This window comes from Struthio camelus, chromosome 2, assembly GCF_040807025.1.
Source record: "Struthio camelus isolate bStrCam1 chromosome 2, bStrCam1.hap1, whole genome shotgun sequence".
NCBI classification, from domain to species: Eukaryota; Metazoa; Chordata; class Aves; order Struthioniformes; family Struthionidae; genus Struthio; species Struthio camelus.
Window position 1 is genome coordinate 21122426 of NC_090943.1, and position 18587 is coordinate 21141012.

The following is an 18587-nucleotide window of genomic DNA, read 5'->3' on the forward strand; positions in this document are numbered from 1 at the left end:
TCATACCTGCAGATCTTGCCACAGCCTCAAAATTAATAAGTATCCTAATAATAATGCTCTGCTTGAGAGAAAATCATTTTGTACCCAAATGACCATGATCCTTCTCCCCCATCTTGCAAAAAGCAATAAAAACAAAGCTGTCAAATAGGCTATTTCATAAAGGACTACTGAAGAGTAACCCATCATTTTTTATAAGTGATAACAAGAAAAAGACAAATCAGTAAAGAGGCCCTTGCCTTATCCCCACCACCCTACTGGAGACTTCTGTCTGACCAGTCAAGCTCCGAGTATCTGGTGCAGCAGACAGCGTAACAGAGGAGCTAAAAATTGGCAAAAAAAAGCATCAGCCCAGCTAAATGAGGAAGTTTGTACCCACTTCCTCCACTCATGTCTGCCTTACCTACCACCTCCATTTACTTCTGCTAAATCCTGCATTATTTATTTGTATGGTTGTGTTTTAATAGAAAGGGGGCAAATGGCTGCCATCAATGGAGAAGGCTGGGAATGATAAGAGGCTTCTGTTGATTTTGCTTTTTTTATTCCAGATTGATTACTGGCCATGCTTACAAAGCAAAATTAGTGCCCCTATTCTTCTAATGATATATACACATCTGCATACCTGCAGACATCTAAGAATGCAGCACAAGCACCAGGATACTCAAATACCTCTCAGTACAGCTATTCCAAACTGCAGGATACACAGCCACACTGAAAGCTCACGTGCCATTACTCCAATTTTACACAGCCAGTGAAAACAAAACTTCCTCTTTTTCCTATTTTTATTTCAAAACAGTTTCCCTAAACAAAGTAAGATTGCTCTTGTTTGAGTGCCTGGTTTCTCTGGGCAGTACGGTTAAGCTTTATGTTGTTAGTTCAGGGACATGCCAGTATGCTGCAGGTCAGGTATTGTCCCTGAAGATACGGGTCTGTTTACATATTTATGTATCTGTAATTAACACTGGACAAGCTAAACCTGACACTTACAGGACTCTTTCCTCAGGCCATTCTGTATGAGCGAGCAGGCACCACTGCTTCTTTAGCTCAGTCAAATGTCCAGTTGGGTACCATGATGTTTATACATGTAGAATAAATGCTCTTTGCTCACAGAGCCCTCAGTCACAAGCTTGCCAGTTCACTGAAGACTGGTGTCCAACAACCATTTACATCCAAGGAATTAAACTGAGTGCAGTTTGAACACAAGTCTGTGTGTGGATATTTGTTTTTCAGCTCCACAGTCCATTTCCTTTGAACGGCATTCAGTCTCTTATCCTCAGAAGGTGTCACTGAGAGATCTGGACTGCATTGACAGATGTTTATTCTGGCAGTTCCCTTCCTACTTATGCTGTTCTAAAAGAGGGCACTTTTCTTCACAAAAAGGCTGTGCATGTCATAAAGAAAACTTAGGCAACTTGGGCACAGTTTAAAACCAGCCATTACCCTGGTGTAAACCTGGCCAGATTAAATCCAACTCCATGTTAACGAGTCACAGGACCCGGCCTGCTCCAGTTCAGGCTGAAGTTTGCAGAACTAGGAGCATTTCAGTTTGGTGTCCTAGCCAAAATGCATTGCACTCAGGCAGGCGTTGTCTTGCCTGTCAGCACCTTGCTGAATGCAGCAGCCCAACTGTGGCGTACTCAGTCACATGCTGGCCACTGTCCTTTCTGTGACAAACCTCTCCTGATGGGAGCACGGAGAAAACGGGAAGGTTTGCCTGACTGAACAATACCTGTAAGGACCCCTCAAAACCTTTCTAACAGCTGTGCAATAGAGCATCAAGGGAAGAAGCCCAACAGCCTGTGAATGAAATTAAAATCAGGGTGCAGGTTACATGAATTCAGAGCACATGAGGACTTAATCCTGCAAAGACTCTGGGGCCCAGAGACCTGAGCAAGGTGGGCACTCATATCCTGGCTGCAGGAAGCAGGCAATAGTGGCAGATGATGCAATGGCATCATGCGTGACAAAGCACAGAGTCAACAAGCAGCACACTATTTCCATTAGCACATCTGATGACACAACATGACTGTCACCATTTATGACACACATAAGAGCAGTAGCAGCAACTGTTTATTCATGCTGCTTCCTGCCTCTGATGGCCTTCATGCCATGCTGTTTGAGGTTGGCTGTGGCCATCACCGTATTGGTGTGATGTTTTTTCAAAGTTAGGAAATTGTACAGTTCTCCATTTGAAAGTACAGGAGAAAGAAACGCTGCAGACCTCCAAGACACACAGATTAAGAGCAAAAGTAAACTCAGTGCACTAAAAGTCCACTTTCTAAAGACATTGAACAGTTTTAAGACTAACTTAGGCCACAGAAGGTCAAGTAAATGAACACACCCTTTTTATTACTTAGGCAACCAGAAGAGGGAGAATGGAAACAGCCTGTTATAGGTGAAACCAAATGAGATGTTGCCTAGTAACTCTCAGCAGGGAAGCATTTAAACCCAGCCCATTTAGTGAAGCTGATGCTCTGGCTCAAAGATTATTTTATGTGAAAAAAAATCCAAAAGCAGGAAAGCTCAATTTAACACATGTATGATTTATTTTCCTGTTACAGTAAACCAGGGTGACAAAAGTATTCACAAACTTGTACAAGGAAGAACAAGCCAGGCACGTTTTCAACAAAAGGATCATTTTATTGAATATTTTTTAATGTTTTTACCCCCAAATACAGAAAACTTCACATTCATTTTTCCTTTCAGATTCTGAAGTACGCAAGTGATAACAGAAGGCTGGAGATATTACACAGATCGTTACATTGTTAGAGTAATATTTCTCTGACAGGAAGTTCGTGGAACAAACCCTACTTCAGCTCTCTATTGGACACGGAATCAAAGTCATTGATTTAAAAGAAAGACTCCATATCTCCACTGGTTCTGTTTCCTGGAATAGTTTTAGCTAGGCCCTACTTCAGAACTTTGCTTTTATGGGTTCACAGAAAAGTCACTGATGTGGCTAAATGTCTCTCACATCAGAGAGGAAAAAAAAAAAAAAAGAAAAAAGCTCTCAAACCTTATTTGGAGACTCCTGTTATTTTTGCTTTCCTTTAGGATATGATGAGCTCAATATATTGAAGTAAAAGCTCTGGCATGATCAGCAGCGTGTAACTGTCTTCCTGGGTGTCACAACTAGAATATCTTTTAACATTTTAAGTTCAGCATAGGCAAAGTCAGTTTCAGGAAAGCATTTCATTTCAACATTCTCAACGCAGTTAATGATGAGAGTTATGACTCTATCACACAGATTTTTTTAATTAAAAATACTGTAAACATCAACACTTACATCACACTAACCATGAAAAGGCAGACTGCCCAACATGCATCACGAAAATACACATTTGATCAACACTGACAATAGCTGGAAAGAAAACTGCAACAGCATAAGGAACTCAAATTTGAGTTCTATTTAACAATGTGATCGTTTTTCACAAGCTTGTTGTATGAATGGCAAAAGAAAGTTCTGTAGGCCACAAAAATCCATTTCTTACTGACTGGAGTCTGGTTTGAAATTTAATGAAACACTGTTGATACAGAATCTCTGCCCAGAAGGTGCAGGACCATCATCAAACACATGGCCTAGATGGGCGTCACACTGCAAGAGAAAGAACTGCCTTCAGCATTAGCCTCTCAGGCACACATCTCTCTCCAGACAACAGCATTGCATTTTCTGCAGTGTTGGTCCACTGTTAAGTTAAGGCTGACCACTGAAAGTGAAAGGGAAAGAGAGAGCAATCTCTCTCACCTTTCCTCATGGGCTATCAAACATACCCCAAAAGGACTTCTTTCAGAGGACAAACTTTAGGACCAGAATAAAACTCACAGGAAAAATGGTCAGTTCACAGATCTTAACAACAGGCCAATCTTCTAAGAATGACAGCTGAGCAGATATGGAGTGTGTCTAAAGATGCTTCTCTGCGAGATGGACATTTGAGTAGTGCTTTAAAAAAAATGACTGAAAAGGACTCGAAACATAAACCCATTAAGAGGTGGGTTAGTTTGAGAGTTCACTCAGTTTAGAGATCTGTATACTGTTAACTAAAAAAATGCTGTGAAGGCCTAAAAACATATATTTAGTTTAATATTTGTATCTGAACACCCGAAGGAGGTGGAGAGTATGGCTGAGTAACAGCACAGATAATGAAGACCTACACAAATAGCAGTGATGCTGTTACGCAGGAAGCATATAGAGCAGGAATGTTCAGGAGTGCATTCAAAGACATGGTATGAACTACACATGGGATATTATTGACTGGAGCTAGATCACGGAGTTAGCATACAATAAAGAGGTTAACACATTAGAAGATACACGGCAGATACATACTGCAGAAGACAACACATAGGAGAATGCACAATACAGTGCAAGGAACTGATGACATGTTTATAAAGGAGACCCACAGTTAGGATACGATTTGTGACGTTTAGGAACAACTCTACTCAATCTGGTCACCTGCACAGCATCAGGTTATGTGCTGTCCTGAATAAAGAAACTTGGATGATGAATCCAATGTTGAATTGCATGGGTAGGTGACTCCTTGGCAGAGGTAAGACTAGAAATACATTCTGGAGCAATTACTCGTGGCCAGGGCATAAATATCAGCCCCCAAACAAGCAGACAAGAGGAAGTCAAAATTTAGGCTTTCCCCCCACCCCCAATAGCTAACCTTTCCAATAGTAAGAACACATGAGCATTAGAACAGATTATCTAGTGAGGCTGTGGAGTCTCCGTCACTGGTATTTTAAGAATAGTTTAAGCAAACATTTAGTAGGACTGTATCAGGATGGGGCAGATGGGTGGACTAAATTTTGGAGCGCCTCCTATTGTTTGTTGTCACATACTGCAATTCACTTGAGGTCCTCTGAATAAATTTTCTGTCCAAATTCCAACCCTTGGCTATACTTAAACAAAGATGCTCTCCTCAGTCACATCAATTTCTTGATCCAAAACCACTGTCTACATTTGATACTTAGAGCTTTACTCATATACTTGATGCCAAGAAGTGAAACAAAATAATTGCAATGGAATCATAATTCTGACTACTATATTTGGGTGGATTCACTCATGGATACAAAGAAAATATATCTGTTAAGATTTGGATCCTTGGTGATCTTGGGCATCATCTCCAAAATAAACATACCTGTTTGCAGATGACTTCAGTCCTTGTGGATCCCAATGAGTTATCTAGTCGTCTCATGACATTGCTATTACTTTCATCTCTGCCACAAGTACCATAAGCTTCAGAAAACGAAGGCCATCCAGTCCCAGAATTGTACTTCTTTTCTGAACTATATGGGAAAGAGAGATGTTCTTGTTAATTAAGACCAAAGATGTAATAAAAACATCTGCTTTTAACAATAACATGGGCTTCTTTCTTCATCCCTATCTTGTACAACTTTTAATAATATTTGGCCCAACAGAAAATTTCTCACTGGCAAACTGTGCTGGAACCTGTTTTCCAAATGGAATTCCTGATGAGCCCACAATAGGAGCTTTTGCCTCATCATTTCTATTTCACTGACATTTCAGCATTTTATAGAGTGTGAAAAAAGGTCTTTCCAGTATCCAAGCACATTAGTAGCTGAGTTACATCCGTAAAGTTGCCGTTCAGAGCCTGACACAACACAGCAGAACCTCAGAGAGCAGAGTTTACAGGAAGAAACAAAATATAACATAAAACCAGGAGGAGTGTGGAGAATCATCAGGTTGGCCCACTGAGCCTGCTTCATGTATGATGATGGCTTCTGCTTGCAGGCTGCAAAGTGACGCAGTCATCAAAATAGTTTGGTAAATCAAACAGAGCTTTGCTCAAAACTTCAATCTGACAACACAGAGATCTACTTTTCCCAAGAGATAACCACAGCCACTAGATAAAAGACACTACAGACTCTCAGCTTCTGGGTACCTCCTGTTAATTAACAGGCTTACCAATCCAGTTTAGTTGCCTATTAAAACTTAGAGGGCATTGTAAGTTACGATCAGAGGATATTTCCAGGCTGCACCACACAGAAATGTAAAAATCTCTCTTCTTTAAAATTTTCATAGTGAGAAGTCCTCTTTTCTAGAAAACAGTGACTTACTGTTACTTTAAAGACAAGACATGAAGATAGACTTGCATACCAGTAAGTTCACATACCATTATGATAAATGGCCTGAAGAAAAAACACAACAGATTCCCTCAGATTTCCAATGTTTTAGCTTAAGTCCTTCGGTTTACAAAACCAATGCTCTTACTGGCACCTAGTGGTAGATGGAGACATCAACACCACTGATAGCCCCTTTTATAACAAAAAGTTATTACATGATCCAACATATAACTTGAAGCAAAACATTTAGTGAAGAGAACCATGTATACTTTGGTGGGATATTAACACAGTGGGGAAAAAAAAAAACTGAAAATCTTACTTGCAATACCTTTTAGAAAGACAAGACAAACAAGCTAGTCAAAAAGCTTAAAAACAAACGTAATACTCTAAACCAGACCAGTACTATAGATTTGGCACGCATTTAATAATTAATTGTATATGACTTTCTATGAGCAATATAACTGTGGAAATACAAGAGGAGCTGCAAACAACAGAATGTCCAAGGGATAATTTGCAGATGGGCTTTTGTCCAATCCATTAAGACACATTAGAAACGCTCTCCTACCTCTACCCCATACATAAAACTAGGAAGAAATAAGACACAGTAGAGAGGCAGGCCACAGCAAAGAAAATGCAGTTTGCAGATTCTCCATTTGCATAAGACAAGACCTGGGGAGCCAGTCCTATTTCTTTCCAGGCAAAGAGGGCTCTCCACCATCCATGCTATTGTGTCTACTGGGCACAGATTCCCAAGGAATAACCTGGGTGAACATAAATGTCCACATACCACTTCTGAACTTCCCTAACCTATATTTCTGTTATTTTACTTTAAGAACATTTCAATTTGAATTCTTCCTTTACTGACCCCAGGATCCTTCTCTTCATTCAAATACAGAGAAACCATATAAAAATCCTCTCTGAAATGCAACGGAGTTAACAAAAGTCTTTCTACTGTAACAGTGTGGGTTTTGCATCTGTCCCTGACTGACTCCGTCCCTTACATGCAGCTCACAACGCTCAGGTTTATTGGAGATGTTTTCCACTGCTAAAGAATCAATCTTTTGGGCTGTTAAACTAGCTCTCAGCAGAAATTGTTTCTGTGAGGTTTTACTAACAGGAATATCATTTAGATTCCCTAATAGAAACATTTTAGTACCCAAAAATATTGCTGTTCAAGATCATATTTGTCCTTTGAAGTATTTCACCACTTAATTTATGGATAGATGGACTTTCCCTAGACATATGTATTAGATTAGCCTTCGACACACCATTCCTCTTGCACATGTCATTTACTTTGATCCCTATTTCAGTCGTCCTGGATGGAATCCAGATAATTCTAAAAAGTGCTTTCTGCTGTATGAATCTCAGCTGTAGGTTTATGGTTTGCTGAATATTTGAGATTTCATTACAGTACACAATTTGCTATCTATAAAGGTTAGCTTTTTGTTCCATGTATTTTTAACCCTTTCAAATTAATATACCATAATAAATTATGGTATAAATATATAAACACACACGTATACTTAGAGAGAAAGGAGAAAATGCTCCATGCTTACCTGTAGCTAATGTTCTAATGCATTTGAAAAAAGAAAGAACATTTTTAATGCACTAGGAGATAAACATGATGAATGAATCTCTTATCAAATGCCTTTTTTTCTGATTGCTAATGTCCTTTATAACATAATGTATTCATGGAAAAAATATTTTCAGCCCATTTTTGAACATTTAATAATTTTCAATTTTCTTAATAGATTTTTTTATATAATGTTATTTTTCCCCTGTATCAATCTTTGATGTTTAGTATGATTTTACGCTTCAAACAAAAGTATGTATATTCTCCTACAGGAGGATACTGCAAAATGCAGCATGCATGATTATATTGTTATTTTGTCATTCGTTTAGTAGCTGAAGTAATCTTCTTCAGTTCAGTACTCATTGTCTTCATGTTGGCCTAACTATAGCTATGTCCAATACAAAGAATGCCTAAATTGAGGGAACATCAAGTCTTCCACAGCTTGGCAATTTAAAATTTCTCTAATTTATCTGAATTTCCAAGAGTTTTTTTTAGGTTTTGTATTTGTCTTCAGAGTATTCTGCAATGCCACACTACCTTCTGAAATTATTTTATTTAAAAATGCTTATTAACAAACCTCTACAGAAATACCTAACTTTAGGCAAGTGTTTTTGTAACATGGTTCTCCACACTTGACCAAAGGAAAATTGTCTATTTACAATTATCAGGCTCCAATTTCATCATCTAATTGCTTAGTTTGTGGTTTTTTTTTTTTTTTTTTTTAAATACAGACAATGCCCCTCTTACTCTCCATGTATATTGTTCTTCAGCTTCCCATTCAAAGTTCTGATCCATGATACATCCTTTAAAGCACTCACAGAAATGAGCATATTAGCCATATTCCATTGAACTCTGAGTTGGAAATACATAAAGGCTATTTTCTAGATCAAAAATATGAGGAACTGTCTTTTCTGATTCAGTTACAGAGAACAGAACACCATCTGCATATCCTACTCTGAGGCACTCTATTTCCTTTTACTTAGACTTTAATGAAGTTGCAAAATATATAGTATTGTAAAGAGCACAGCAGTTAATAGCACACTTTCACAAACAGGTTTTTAAAAGCACATATAACTGAAGAAGCAAAAAGTGGAATTTAATTTAGGGCACAAGAAAGAGGTGGGGGTGAAGAGGAGGTCTTAGCTCCAAATCAGCAGAGGACCCAGCAAATAAGAACATAATAGCAGCTATAGTAAGGCAGACCAGAGCACTCTCTAGCCCAGCATCCTGAACAACGGCAGATGACTATGGAAGAGTACAACACAGCAAACATACAGTGATACTCACCCATAAACACATATTTTGTGGCAGCCTGCGGCTTAGGGACCTCCTAAACAAGAGACTTATTATCAACCAAAAAGGAGACTGTGTGCAGCAGGAGAAAAATGCAGAATCACTAGTGTAACAACTGTCACTGGGTCACTGGAGACCCTTTTCTGCTCAAAAAAAAAAGGCTACCATGTGCCCGTACTGCCACAAGTATCTTGGAAGACTCCTACACAGCACATAGCACTCTGGAACCAAAAGACTGTATTTCTGACCTAAGCTTTCTATTCTTCTAAGGAAAAGAAATTGCACCTCCTGCCACAGTTATGGCATTTTAAGGATGCTGTGAAATCTAAAGGATGTTACCTGAACAGTGGGGCATCGCAGCACACGCAGTAGTATATTCCTGGTTCTGTGTTATTCAGATAGATTCCACTGAAAGGCTTTTAAAAAAACGGAAGAGAAAAGGGAAGTTAATAATGTAGGTCTTTAAAAGCTCACCATCTGGAACAAGCATGCAGGAATCAGATTCAAAACAGGAGAAAAAAAAAACATAAAAAGAAGGCTTCACAGGGGGGCTTTGAAGAACAAACATTAGCAGCCTAAAGAAATGTAGGGGAGGATGCCTTTGGATTAATAGTGAAAACTACCTCCCGCCCTCAGAAACCTTGAGACTAGTCAGATGCATAAATCATCCAAGTACTAGGGCTAGAGTCATGACCTCTCAGGAACTTGTGAAATGTGCAGGATCCCAGAGATCAAGTCTCTTATACAGAGTTCCACAACTTCAAAGTGCTCCGCAAAGGAACTCTCCTCTTGCCTGGATAGTCTGGAATTAAGATCCTTATTTTACAGATAAAGTTTTGGGCACAGCCCACATGGTTGTATCCCATGGTACGTATTCAACCTCACAGATCCCGATTCCTCGCTAGAGAACTCCAGTGCTCAACCCACAAAGTTACACGGCCTCAGTTAGAGAAGAAAAGAAAGCACGGGGACAAGGTGAGTAGGTGAGCTGGCACATGTGGCATAACTGGGCTCCTGAATATTATATGACTAATCTACATAAGGTTAAAAACAGAAAAAGGAGACTGGAAAGATACAGTCCTCTTCCTTTCCATTTAAAGGCCTTCATTATTCCTACAGAGAAGTCAAGAGTTGACTTGCTTAGGTTTTGAACTCTTTTTCTGGCAATAAAGTAATCGCAATAAAAAGGTGAAAAGAACGAAGAATGCCTTTTCATCTGCAAACCAGTCTGGGTCAGAACAAATTCCAGCCAGTTCCATACACTGAGCCTAGCTTTCATCCACAGGAAGGTAGGGGAAAAAAAATCTGTGAAACAATTGAGTGATGACAACTCCCCAAAGAAAGTTTTTCTCTGAACTTTCTCTGCCAGCAGAGAATGAGGATGGCTTAAACTTGGAAAGCATTAGCTCTTTTGCTTACCGGTTCAGTTCCTTTTTCTCTTGTAACATAGAATTGCTCTGGAGTCAATTTTTTTTTCCAGTCTGCAGCAACAGTTCTTTCAGCCTGTTTAGTCAGAGGGCCTGCATCTTCAATTGGATATAAAAATACAATGTGTATAATTTTTAACACTACTTTAACTTAGAATCTGTTCACCACCTTCCATTGTCGCTTTGATTCTCCCAAAGTTTCTATGGCTACAGGCAGAGCACAGTTGGGCAGTTTGGGGACATAAGAGTAAGGACTAGTTAAGTACTGCAATGCAAGACTTTGCATCTGCTTTCCAGTCTACACGCTACCAAAGGAGAGCTGCTCCTGCACACCACTTGCAAAGGCTCTGCAAGAAATTGTGTATTTACAATTGAAGGTACCATCTGCTCTCCAAGCTCAGCCTACTGCCGGCTCAGGAAAACTGCTGGCCTGCTGGTGTTCCTTCCTCATCCCTGTGTATCACTGAAGGGTTAGGGATGGTTTGCCTCTTGGAAACCCTCATAAACCAGAACTAGAGCTAACATAGATGTTAATACTCATTTATGGGCTATCAAAGACTAGCAGAACTTTCACCTGCCTCAGCCAAAATTGGTGGTAAGGAGGAGCATCGGCAGAAAGCAGCACCTACAGCCCAAGAGAAAAGTTAAGTGGGGGGACAGAGTAGAACAGCGTAAGTCACACATTGCAGTGCAAACGTCTGCTACTGCCTACTGAGTCTGTATATGCTGTGAAAGTGATTTTTGATCATATGGGCTTGGCCAACATAGCTGAAAAACAAGGAGAATGGAATATGCAGCTTCATTCCTTCTTAAGGGAATATATCAAAAAGTTTGAGGTGAAAAACAACTTCCACACTCATCTCCATCAACACAATCTAACCCTTGAAAAGAAAAATTCAGTTCCTTAATGAGGAACATCTGACTGGGCTTGTCTCTTACAAAGCAGAGATGATACTGGGGGAGAAAAAAAAAGCATTCTGAAAACGATAATGTCATCTCTACCAGTTACATAGATACACCTATCTCCCAAATTCCCTACAGAGATCAATTTTTCACACACTACCATCTAAAAGTAATGCTTCCTGCCCTTTTTAATTTGCTCGAAATCACATGGGGTACACAAAATGGGCCACGGACTGTGGCAGGCCATGACCTGGCTTTGATGACATATGGAGGTATCACTTCTAGTCACCTCTCCTGTTGCAGATTGGCTCCTATTCCCTTTCTCCGCCCTGCTCAGTACACCGCTTCCCTCTGCCCTTCCCATCCAGCGCTAGACACCTTCACCCCTTCCCACTTCCTCCACCCCAGTCCTCCATGTCATCTCACGTGCTGGGATTATCCTTGCCTCAGTGTGCTTTCTCCGCTCCTCCAGTATGCTTTCTTGTCCCAGGAGGAGACTTTGAACCCTCAAGTGCAACATCTTCTATTTGGAGAAATATGCGATCTATTCAATTTTAAAACAGGTATTGTTTAGATGATGAGAGGCTCAGATAGTGGTTAATGAGCTGAGCCTGGAACTGCAGCATACCAGTACTATATTCCCCTCAGCAACACAGCCTACCATCAGCATTTTATCCTGGGCCTCTACCCACCACAGCAGTTCCCATCAAATAAATACCAAGTGCTGTGCCTTAGTCCTTTCTGGCTCCACAGCCTGTGCCCATTACTACAGGCGGCCCAAGGCCACAGAACGAGGTCTGCAGCTCACGGGGCTGCTCTCTTCCACGGGGGCAGAGTACAGCTCGTGTCCGTCATGTAACCCAACATGCTATTACAAGGTGCTTGCAAACGCTAAGAGTGAAGTCAGAATTATTTCCTAGAATAGAAGCCCATGTCACATACCAGGCCCTCACTGTACTGAGCACTGAAGAAAGGACAGGATAGAGAGGAGCACACAGCCTGGCCGGTAGTTACCGCTGCTGAGGACGACAGTGTCTGTGCTTCAGTGGCAAGACCAGGCTCTGCCATTCCAGTTTACATCCACCAGCTTTTATTCTCTGATTCGGCTGGACCAGTCAAAATCCCACCCTTCGAGGCACCCCCCCCACTTCCCCCAGCTAAGAAAACGCTGGAAGGGTGGCAGATAACAGCAAAACACACGTGAGCACAGCACAGCACAGCCCTTCACCACCAGGACAGAGAGGAACAAGAGACCCGAGTCGCAAACCCCTGAAGGGCCAGGCCTGCTACGCAGCAGCAGCACGGAGCAGGGGGCTAACGTGCAGCTCAGCCGAGGGAGCGCACGCTGTGCACAGACACTGGATTTCTAGCTGCGCACGTACCCCGTTCTACGTCACTGCAGACAAATACAAACTTTTAAAACATCCTGGAGCCGCGAGGACAGACGCTGGGGCACGGACCCCCCTCACCCAGGCCAATCAGGGTGAAAAGGCGATCTCACAGGAGGAGACCGCCGAGACACCGCTACCCGTGTGCGGTCAGCGCTGTTTCTCCTGCCTGGCCAGCACCGGCCCGCAACCGGCGGCGGAGGCGACTGCCTGACCCACCCGGGAGCCCCCAGCGGCCGCCCGGCCCCGGCGCCACCTCCGAGCCCGCGCCCGGCCCGCTGCCGCCCTCCCCCCCACCCCCGCCGCGGCGGGGCGGCCGCGGGCTACCTGAGCGGCCGCCGGCAGGGCGGCCCCGGCTAGGCGGCAGCGGCGGGCGGCGGAGGCACCTCGCCAGCAGCGCGCGCAGCCCGCCGGCCGCCATGTCGCAGCGCCCCGCCCCACCGGCGGGGGAGGGGTGTCCCCGGCCCGCGGAGGCCGCGCCGCCGCGCGCAGGCGCAGAGAGCCGCCCGCGGCGAGTCCGCGCGGCTGCGGCCGGCTCGGGTGGCCGGGAGGCGGGCGGGCGGCCGAGGCGAGGCGGGCCGGGCCGGGCCTGCTCTGCCGGCCTGGCTGCCCTGCCTGGGCCTTAGGAGCTGGGCGGACCTGAGGTCCGTTTTATTGCAGTCACTCATGGTTAGAATCGTGGAGTACAGGCCTGAAATAAATGGGGGGAGTCACAGTTCCATCCGTCTGCCTCAAAGCGTGGTAATTCATTCAGGAGGAAAACTGTGGAGGCTCGGGGCTGCTCTAAGCGCAGGGTGATGCAGTACAAATCATACACAGTCTTTTTTTATACTGTGTCATTCATGCGGCCTTTTGGTTAAATCCTGAGCTGCAGATCTTTCCACTGATTTATGCTGCACCGCAAGAGCCACCCAGGATTTGGGCGTAGGTGCCCGATCCTGTGGTCCCTAATGCCCGGCAGCTGCTCTCCCGCTTTTGATTCTGTTTCAGGCTCATCACTTGCACCATTAACGCTTGCTTCCCACGTCACATAGCTCTTCCCTTCCCAGGTCTTCATCTGGGAAACAGTACCGTCAGGAGGACAGATCCGTACCGCAGCGGCGGTCTATTCCCAGTTAGTTGTTGCTCAATTAAAAAGACTTAACGGACCTAAGTAGTCATACTTCACTGTGCAAAGGTGATACGTAGCTAAATAGTCATGCTTTACTGTATAAAAATAGTGTATAAAGTGTCCAGTTACATGGTGATGAAGAATTTGCAGGTAGAGGAATTCTCAAGTTTGCACCAGGAAAGGAAACCAGGAAAGAAAGCCATTACAACTTGTCAGGTCCCTTGACTCTTCTGTCGTCGGAATATGAAAACATAAAACTCTGCTCTGTGTTCTGTTAAAGATAGCACTAAAATTAGCAGTGCACAGAGGGGGTCATAAAAAGACAAGCCTGGCAGATTTCAATCACTTCTCACTGAGAGACAAAGAGATCAGCTTAAAATTGAATTATCACTGCAGCCATAAGCCATAACACATACACTAATTTGTTCAAGGAAAAAAATCCTGTCAAGTCATTTACTTGCAGCCATTATAGATTGATTTTAAGGAAAATAACTCCAGTATTTGCACGCAAAAACACTTGCGTTCTTGCTTTCCTAAATGCGCATAGGTAGGCATTTCTCTCAGTGGTACTGATGGAGCATTTGCAAAGGTGATGTGCTACCTAAACATCTAATTGGCTACTTGTTTACACTGTGATTTGCAGTCACAGCTGATTTGGCTTTGCCTATAAATATGTCTCTAACATTACCTGTAATTCACTTTGGCAGTCTTAAAAGGTAGAACTAAATCCAAGTCATTTTCCCAGTTTAAACCTTAATGCTGTTGTCTTTATTTCTGATTGCTCTGTTTCTGATTTGGAATTAGTTAATCATTACTGAATGATATGGAAACAACTATTTTGATTGGATTTGAACTGTTTTGCATTGGATAACAAAGCTAATGACAGTGTTTAATAAAAAATAACATTCTTTTTAGGCTAATCCTTCTAGAGTAAAGTTTAAATCAAGGCTAGAAGACATTGTTATGTGTTCGGTCCTGTTCATACAAACCTTTATCATTGAACCCCCCTTCTTGCCTAAGATGGTAAGTTCAGTGACAGCTGAGGACGTCCAGCACATCATATTATCAGTGCCATGGCTGTAATCGAATCCTCCGCTCAGATTCATGAAGCCATGGGCGGAAAGACAGATAGCAGTAGGGCTCGTGCATGATCACATTCGCTGTCTGCAGCAGCAGGGGAGAGGGGGGCACACAGTTGATTAATGACTTTGTTCTATATAATAAAACATAGTGGAGTGAAGCCAGAGTACCGCAATAAAAATCCTGGAGATGCGATGCCCTGGAGTCTTTAGGACGACCGTTTCACATTGGCAGGAAGGCAGCGCTGCCGGACGGTAAGGAGAGGGCTCGTGGTGCTGGCAGAGGGCAGCAGTTATGTTCTGGGCAGAAGGACACAACTTTTCCATCTTCAACCATTTGAGGAAATGTAGACTGAAGACAGATCTTTCCCATATCCTCTGGTTTACCGCTATAGCTACGTCATGTAACAATAATTTAGCCATAGTTTAGGAGGGAACTGGAACATGTTAGCTGGCCTTTGGAGATGAGATACCCAGTTGGACGCTCCTCCAGTTCTGGCGAATGGCTTGGAGCTGAAAAGCTTTGGCCGGAGATGGAGCTCACTGCCACTAGCTCCGGTTTAACCACAGCAGTGAGGCATTTCCATGCTGTTGCTGGTCTTGTTCTCAGGCGGCATTTGTCCCTAAGGTAGATCAGGCAATCGATGGAGTTCTCCCTTAAGTCTGCTGGAAATGAAGGAGGGTAAGACAGAGTGATTAGTCCTGAAACTTGTATGTTTTAATGTAATTGACATTGATTTAACCGCTGTTTTTTTAAAGACAAAATTCAATAAAAAATGAACTGTCAATATCTTCCTTACAGCTTTCTGTCATTGGTACTATTCCAGAATGCAGCAATATCTCAGCAGTAGGAAATTAAACAGCAAAGATCAATTGCTTTGCCATCTTCCTCATGCTCTGGAGGAATAGTCCGGCATGCTGGCTGTGCAGAGCAGGGAAGGGAGAGGAGAAAGCGCTGGGTGCCTCAGCCTTGACTTCGTTGCTCTGTTGTCCAGTTTTCTGCAGGCTGCTCCTTGATTAAAATGATCACACTGGTATCGCAGACAAATCTGGTTCATGCCAACATCCGTGACCCACGTCTGAGGGCCTACACTCAACGCTCTGTTACGCTGCATGGCATGAAGATACTCACGTCTTAGCAAAATTGCTGTAGAATGCTATCATGGCAAAATGGCACCATTTCACACCTCTTTGGCTCACTAGTATTTTTGAAAGTGCCCAGAGTGCAGGTAAGTGGAGGCAGTGGAAGATGAGATGCTCCATTTTTCCGTCAGGCAGATTCTTCCCAGCAAAGGGCTGACCTGTAGTCCTCTGAACTGGCATGACAAGTCTTCCTGAAGCAGAAAACAAAACCCCTCAGTTGGAGGTATTCATTTTTCAGATCTTTAATGCTGAAAAACAAAATCATTGTCCTCTCATGCCTGTAATATTGCCTCCCATGGTTACAGCACATACCAAGCTTCGTAGCTAGGCAGAGAACAGGCCTGCATTTCTCCCCATAGACTGTTATAAAAGCCAATTAGGCTGTTACTTAATTTTCCTCTTTCTCCCCCCGCTCCCCCGGTGCACAAGAGGAAGCAGTTAAAAGTCTCCCCTAGCTACATTATGTAAATTTTAAAGTAAATTCTGTCTGAATTGTAATTCAGCTGGTTTATTGTTAAAATGTCATCTGACTTCAGCACACATACAAGCTGCATCCAGGGAAGGGTCACTCATCAAAAGCACAATGTCTTATTAAATATGTGTATATGGGGGGAGAAGCTCCTAAGCTTTTCCTGTAGTGTTACTTTGCACTGAAGCAGAAGCAGCAGCATGTGTGTAGGCGGGTGAAGGCGAGAGTAGGAGGGAAGCGGTCACGGTCCAAACTATTCTGCTAATATTTATTCGGGCTCTAACCATTTCCCAGCCCAGGCTCTGACTTGACTGACAGCTTTAGGGACAAGCAGAGCATCACATAATGCCTACGCTGGCAGATACTGAGCAGTCAGCCAGGAAGAGGTGAGGTGCGGAAATCAAATGAACCCTTTTCAAATTCAAACCACTGCTTAAGCAGCTTTTGTAAACAAAATCTCTCACCATTACTACATATGGAAAAATATTGAAATAGTAGTGTTTTTATTTCAGATGCATTTCTGTGTAACCAGTTTTCCTCTGCTCATTTTGTGATACCTAATGTATGTCCCTCTTATTGGAAGTTCCCATTGAAACTTATGGGAGCTCAGCATGTATGAATTTGGACTGGACCTGTCATATGCAGTGATAGTTTGTGCCCAGGTCCCCAGAGAAGGAAGAAGGGGGACCAGCATAGTGGTGAGTTCATCCACTCACCTTGGTAGGCAGGGTGTATCTGGCTAGCTCCATTTTTCCCACAGCAATCCTCACTGCTTTTGTGGAAGATCGTCACAGGAATCAGTAGAAAGCGTTCCCGCCTCACCAGCCGTCTTGATATAACTCCACAGCTAGTTTCCAACCTTCAGACATCCTGAAAATCCAAGCTCCTGATATATGGAGATGCTGTTCCCACACGAAAATGCTATCCAAAGACGTGCAGTAATGTTCCAGCACTGAATTCCCATGCTGGCAAGGGATTTCAGTGAAAAATATTTTGGAAATGCTGTTGTGCTTCTTTATCCTGGGCTATAGCTGGGACCAGAAGCAGAAGTGCTAAAGGATCACGGGAAAGGGTATTGCTGATTTTCAGAGACACTGAGAGACTTAGGTGGATCCAAAACTCCCTGAAACTGGCCCACAGAATCTGCCGAGATTAATTTGTGGAGTAGGCCAATGTGTTTCAGGTCAAAAATACCATTAGAATTAACAACAACACAGCCTTTTCCACTGTGTTTGGTTTGTGGCTTAATATCTCTTTTTGCTAATCATAAGCTAAGGATACAAAATTATCCTAACCTGTGTTTTTTAAAAAATGAGGTCAAATCTGTCGACTAGCTTAAGCAGGAGACCTCTGCTGGAATCAAGGGCTGGAATTTGGTCCATTGTGATGAGGGCTTTGAGCTGCTTTAAGCAAGGGGCTTGGCTCAGCCACCTTCCTAGGGGCCTGTCTAGCCTAAGTTATTCCAGCTTTCTAACTGCTTTGAGAAATTTCTTGCAAAATATGTCAAGACAGGAGTTCAAAGTACAGTGGGTATTTTGCAATCACTCCTTGATAGATGGTCTTACACTGCAATAAGACGACTTGTGCAGGTGAATTTCATCCACTTTGAGAAGAAGCAAGCGTGCTCTCTGGTATGAGATGGGTGTATCTGCACAGGCAACTAGTGTGAAGTGGCAATTCCAGGCTATCTGCCTGGGTTGCCCCGTGTATACCGTATCTTGTGTAATGCAAGTTTCGTGAACCACATGGATAGTAATAATGCACTCCTCAAACTTCTGTGGGAGTTCTTACCCCTGGTACCTCCAGGTAGTGAAGAACTGTGATGGTTCTTCTTCCACCCAGTGTCCAAACCCTGAGCAAAGCATTGAATGAACAGTTATTGGCAGCAACTGCAGTAGCAGCAGCTTCCAGTAGGTTATTTTAATGGATTTATCACCCTGAACTAAGCCCTGGCCATCTGTTCTATCCTCTAATTACAAATGCAGAAAGAGCTAATTCACGATTGCATCATAAAAAAGTAAAATATAAATGATTTAAGAGTGGGGTATGTCATGCTTCACACACTGATTGGGGGAAATTGCCCTCCCCTCAATAGACTGATTTGCCTGATAACAGAGTTT

The 18587-nt window shown here is 42.9% G+C and overlaps 1 protein-coding gene across 1 annotated transcript; it reads right to left on the reverse strand.

Annotated features, from left to right (window-relative positions):
- Positions 1-2520: 2520 nt before the first annotated feature.
- Positions 2521-13132, reverse strand: MSRB2 (methionine sulfoxide reductase B2). The gene is made up of 5 exons (XM_068934568.1): positions 12993-13132; positions 10367-10473; positions 9287-9363; positions 5136-5283; positions 2521-3592 (listed from the first exon to the last, which is right to left on the reverse strand). Exons 1-5 carry the CDS (start codon positions 13084-13086, stop codon positions 3485-3487), a joined length of 534 nt encoding a protein of 177 aa, XP_068790669.1. The 5' UTR covers positions 13087-13132; the 3' UTR covers positions 2521-3484.
- Between the last annotated feature and the right edge of the window lie 5455 nt (positions 13133-18587).

Coding starts and splice junctions, on each gene's coding strand:
- MSRB2 (XM_068934568.1), bottom strand. CDS start 13,086: ATGGCGGCCGGCGGGCTGCGCGCGCTGCTGGCGAGGTGCCTCCGCCGC. Junction 10,474..12,992: donor CCCTGCCGGCGGCCGCTCAG/GTAGCCCGCGGC, acceptor ATCCAATTGAAG/ATGCAGGCCCTCTGACTAAA. Junction 5,284..9,286: donor TGCGATGCCCCACTGTTCAG/GTAACATCCTTT, acceptor TTTCCCATATAG/TTCAGAAAAGAAGTACAATT.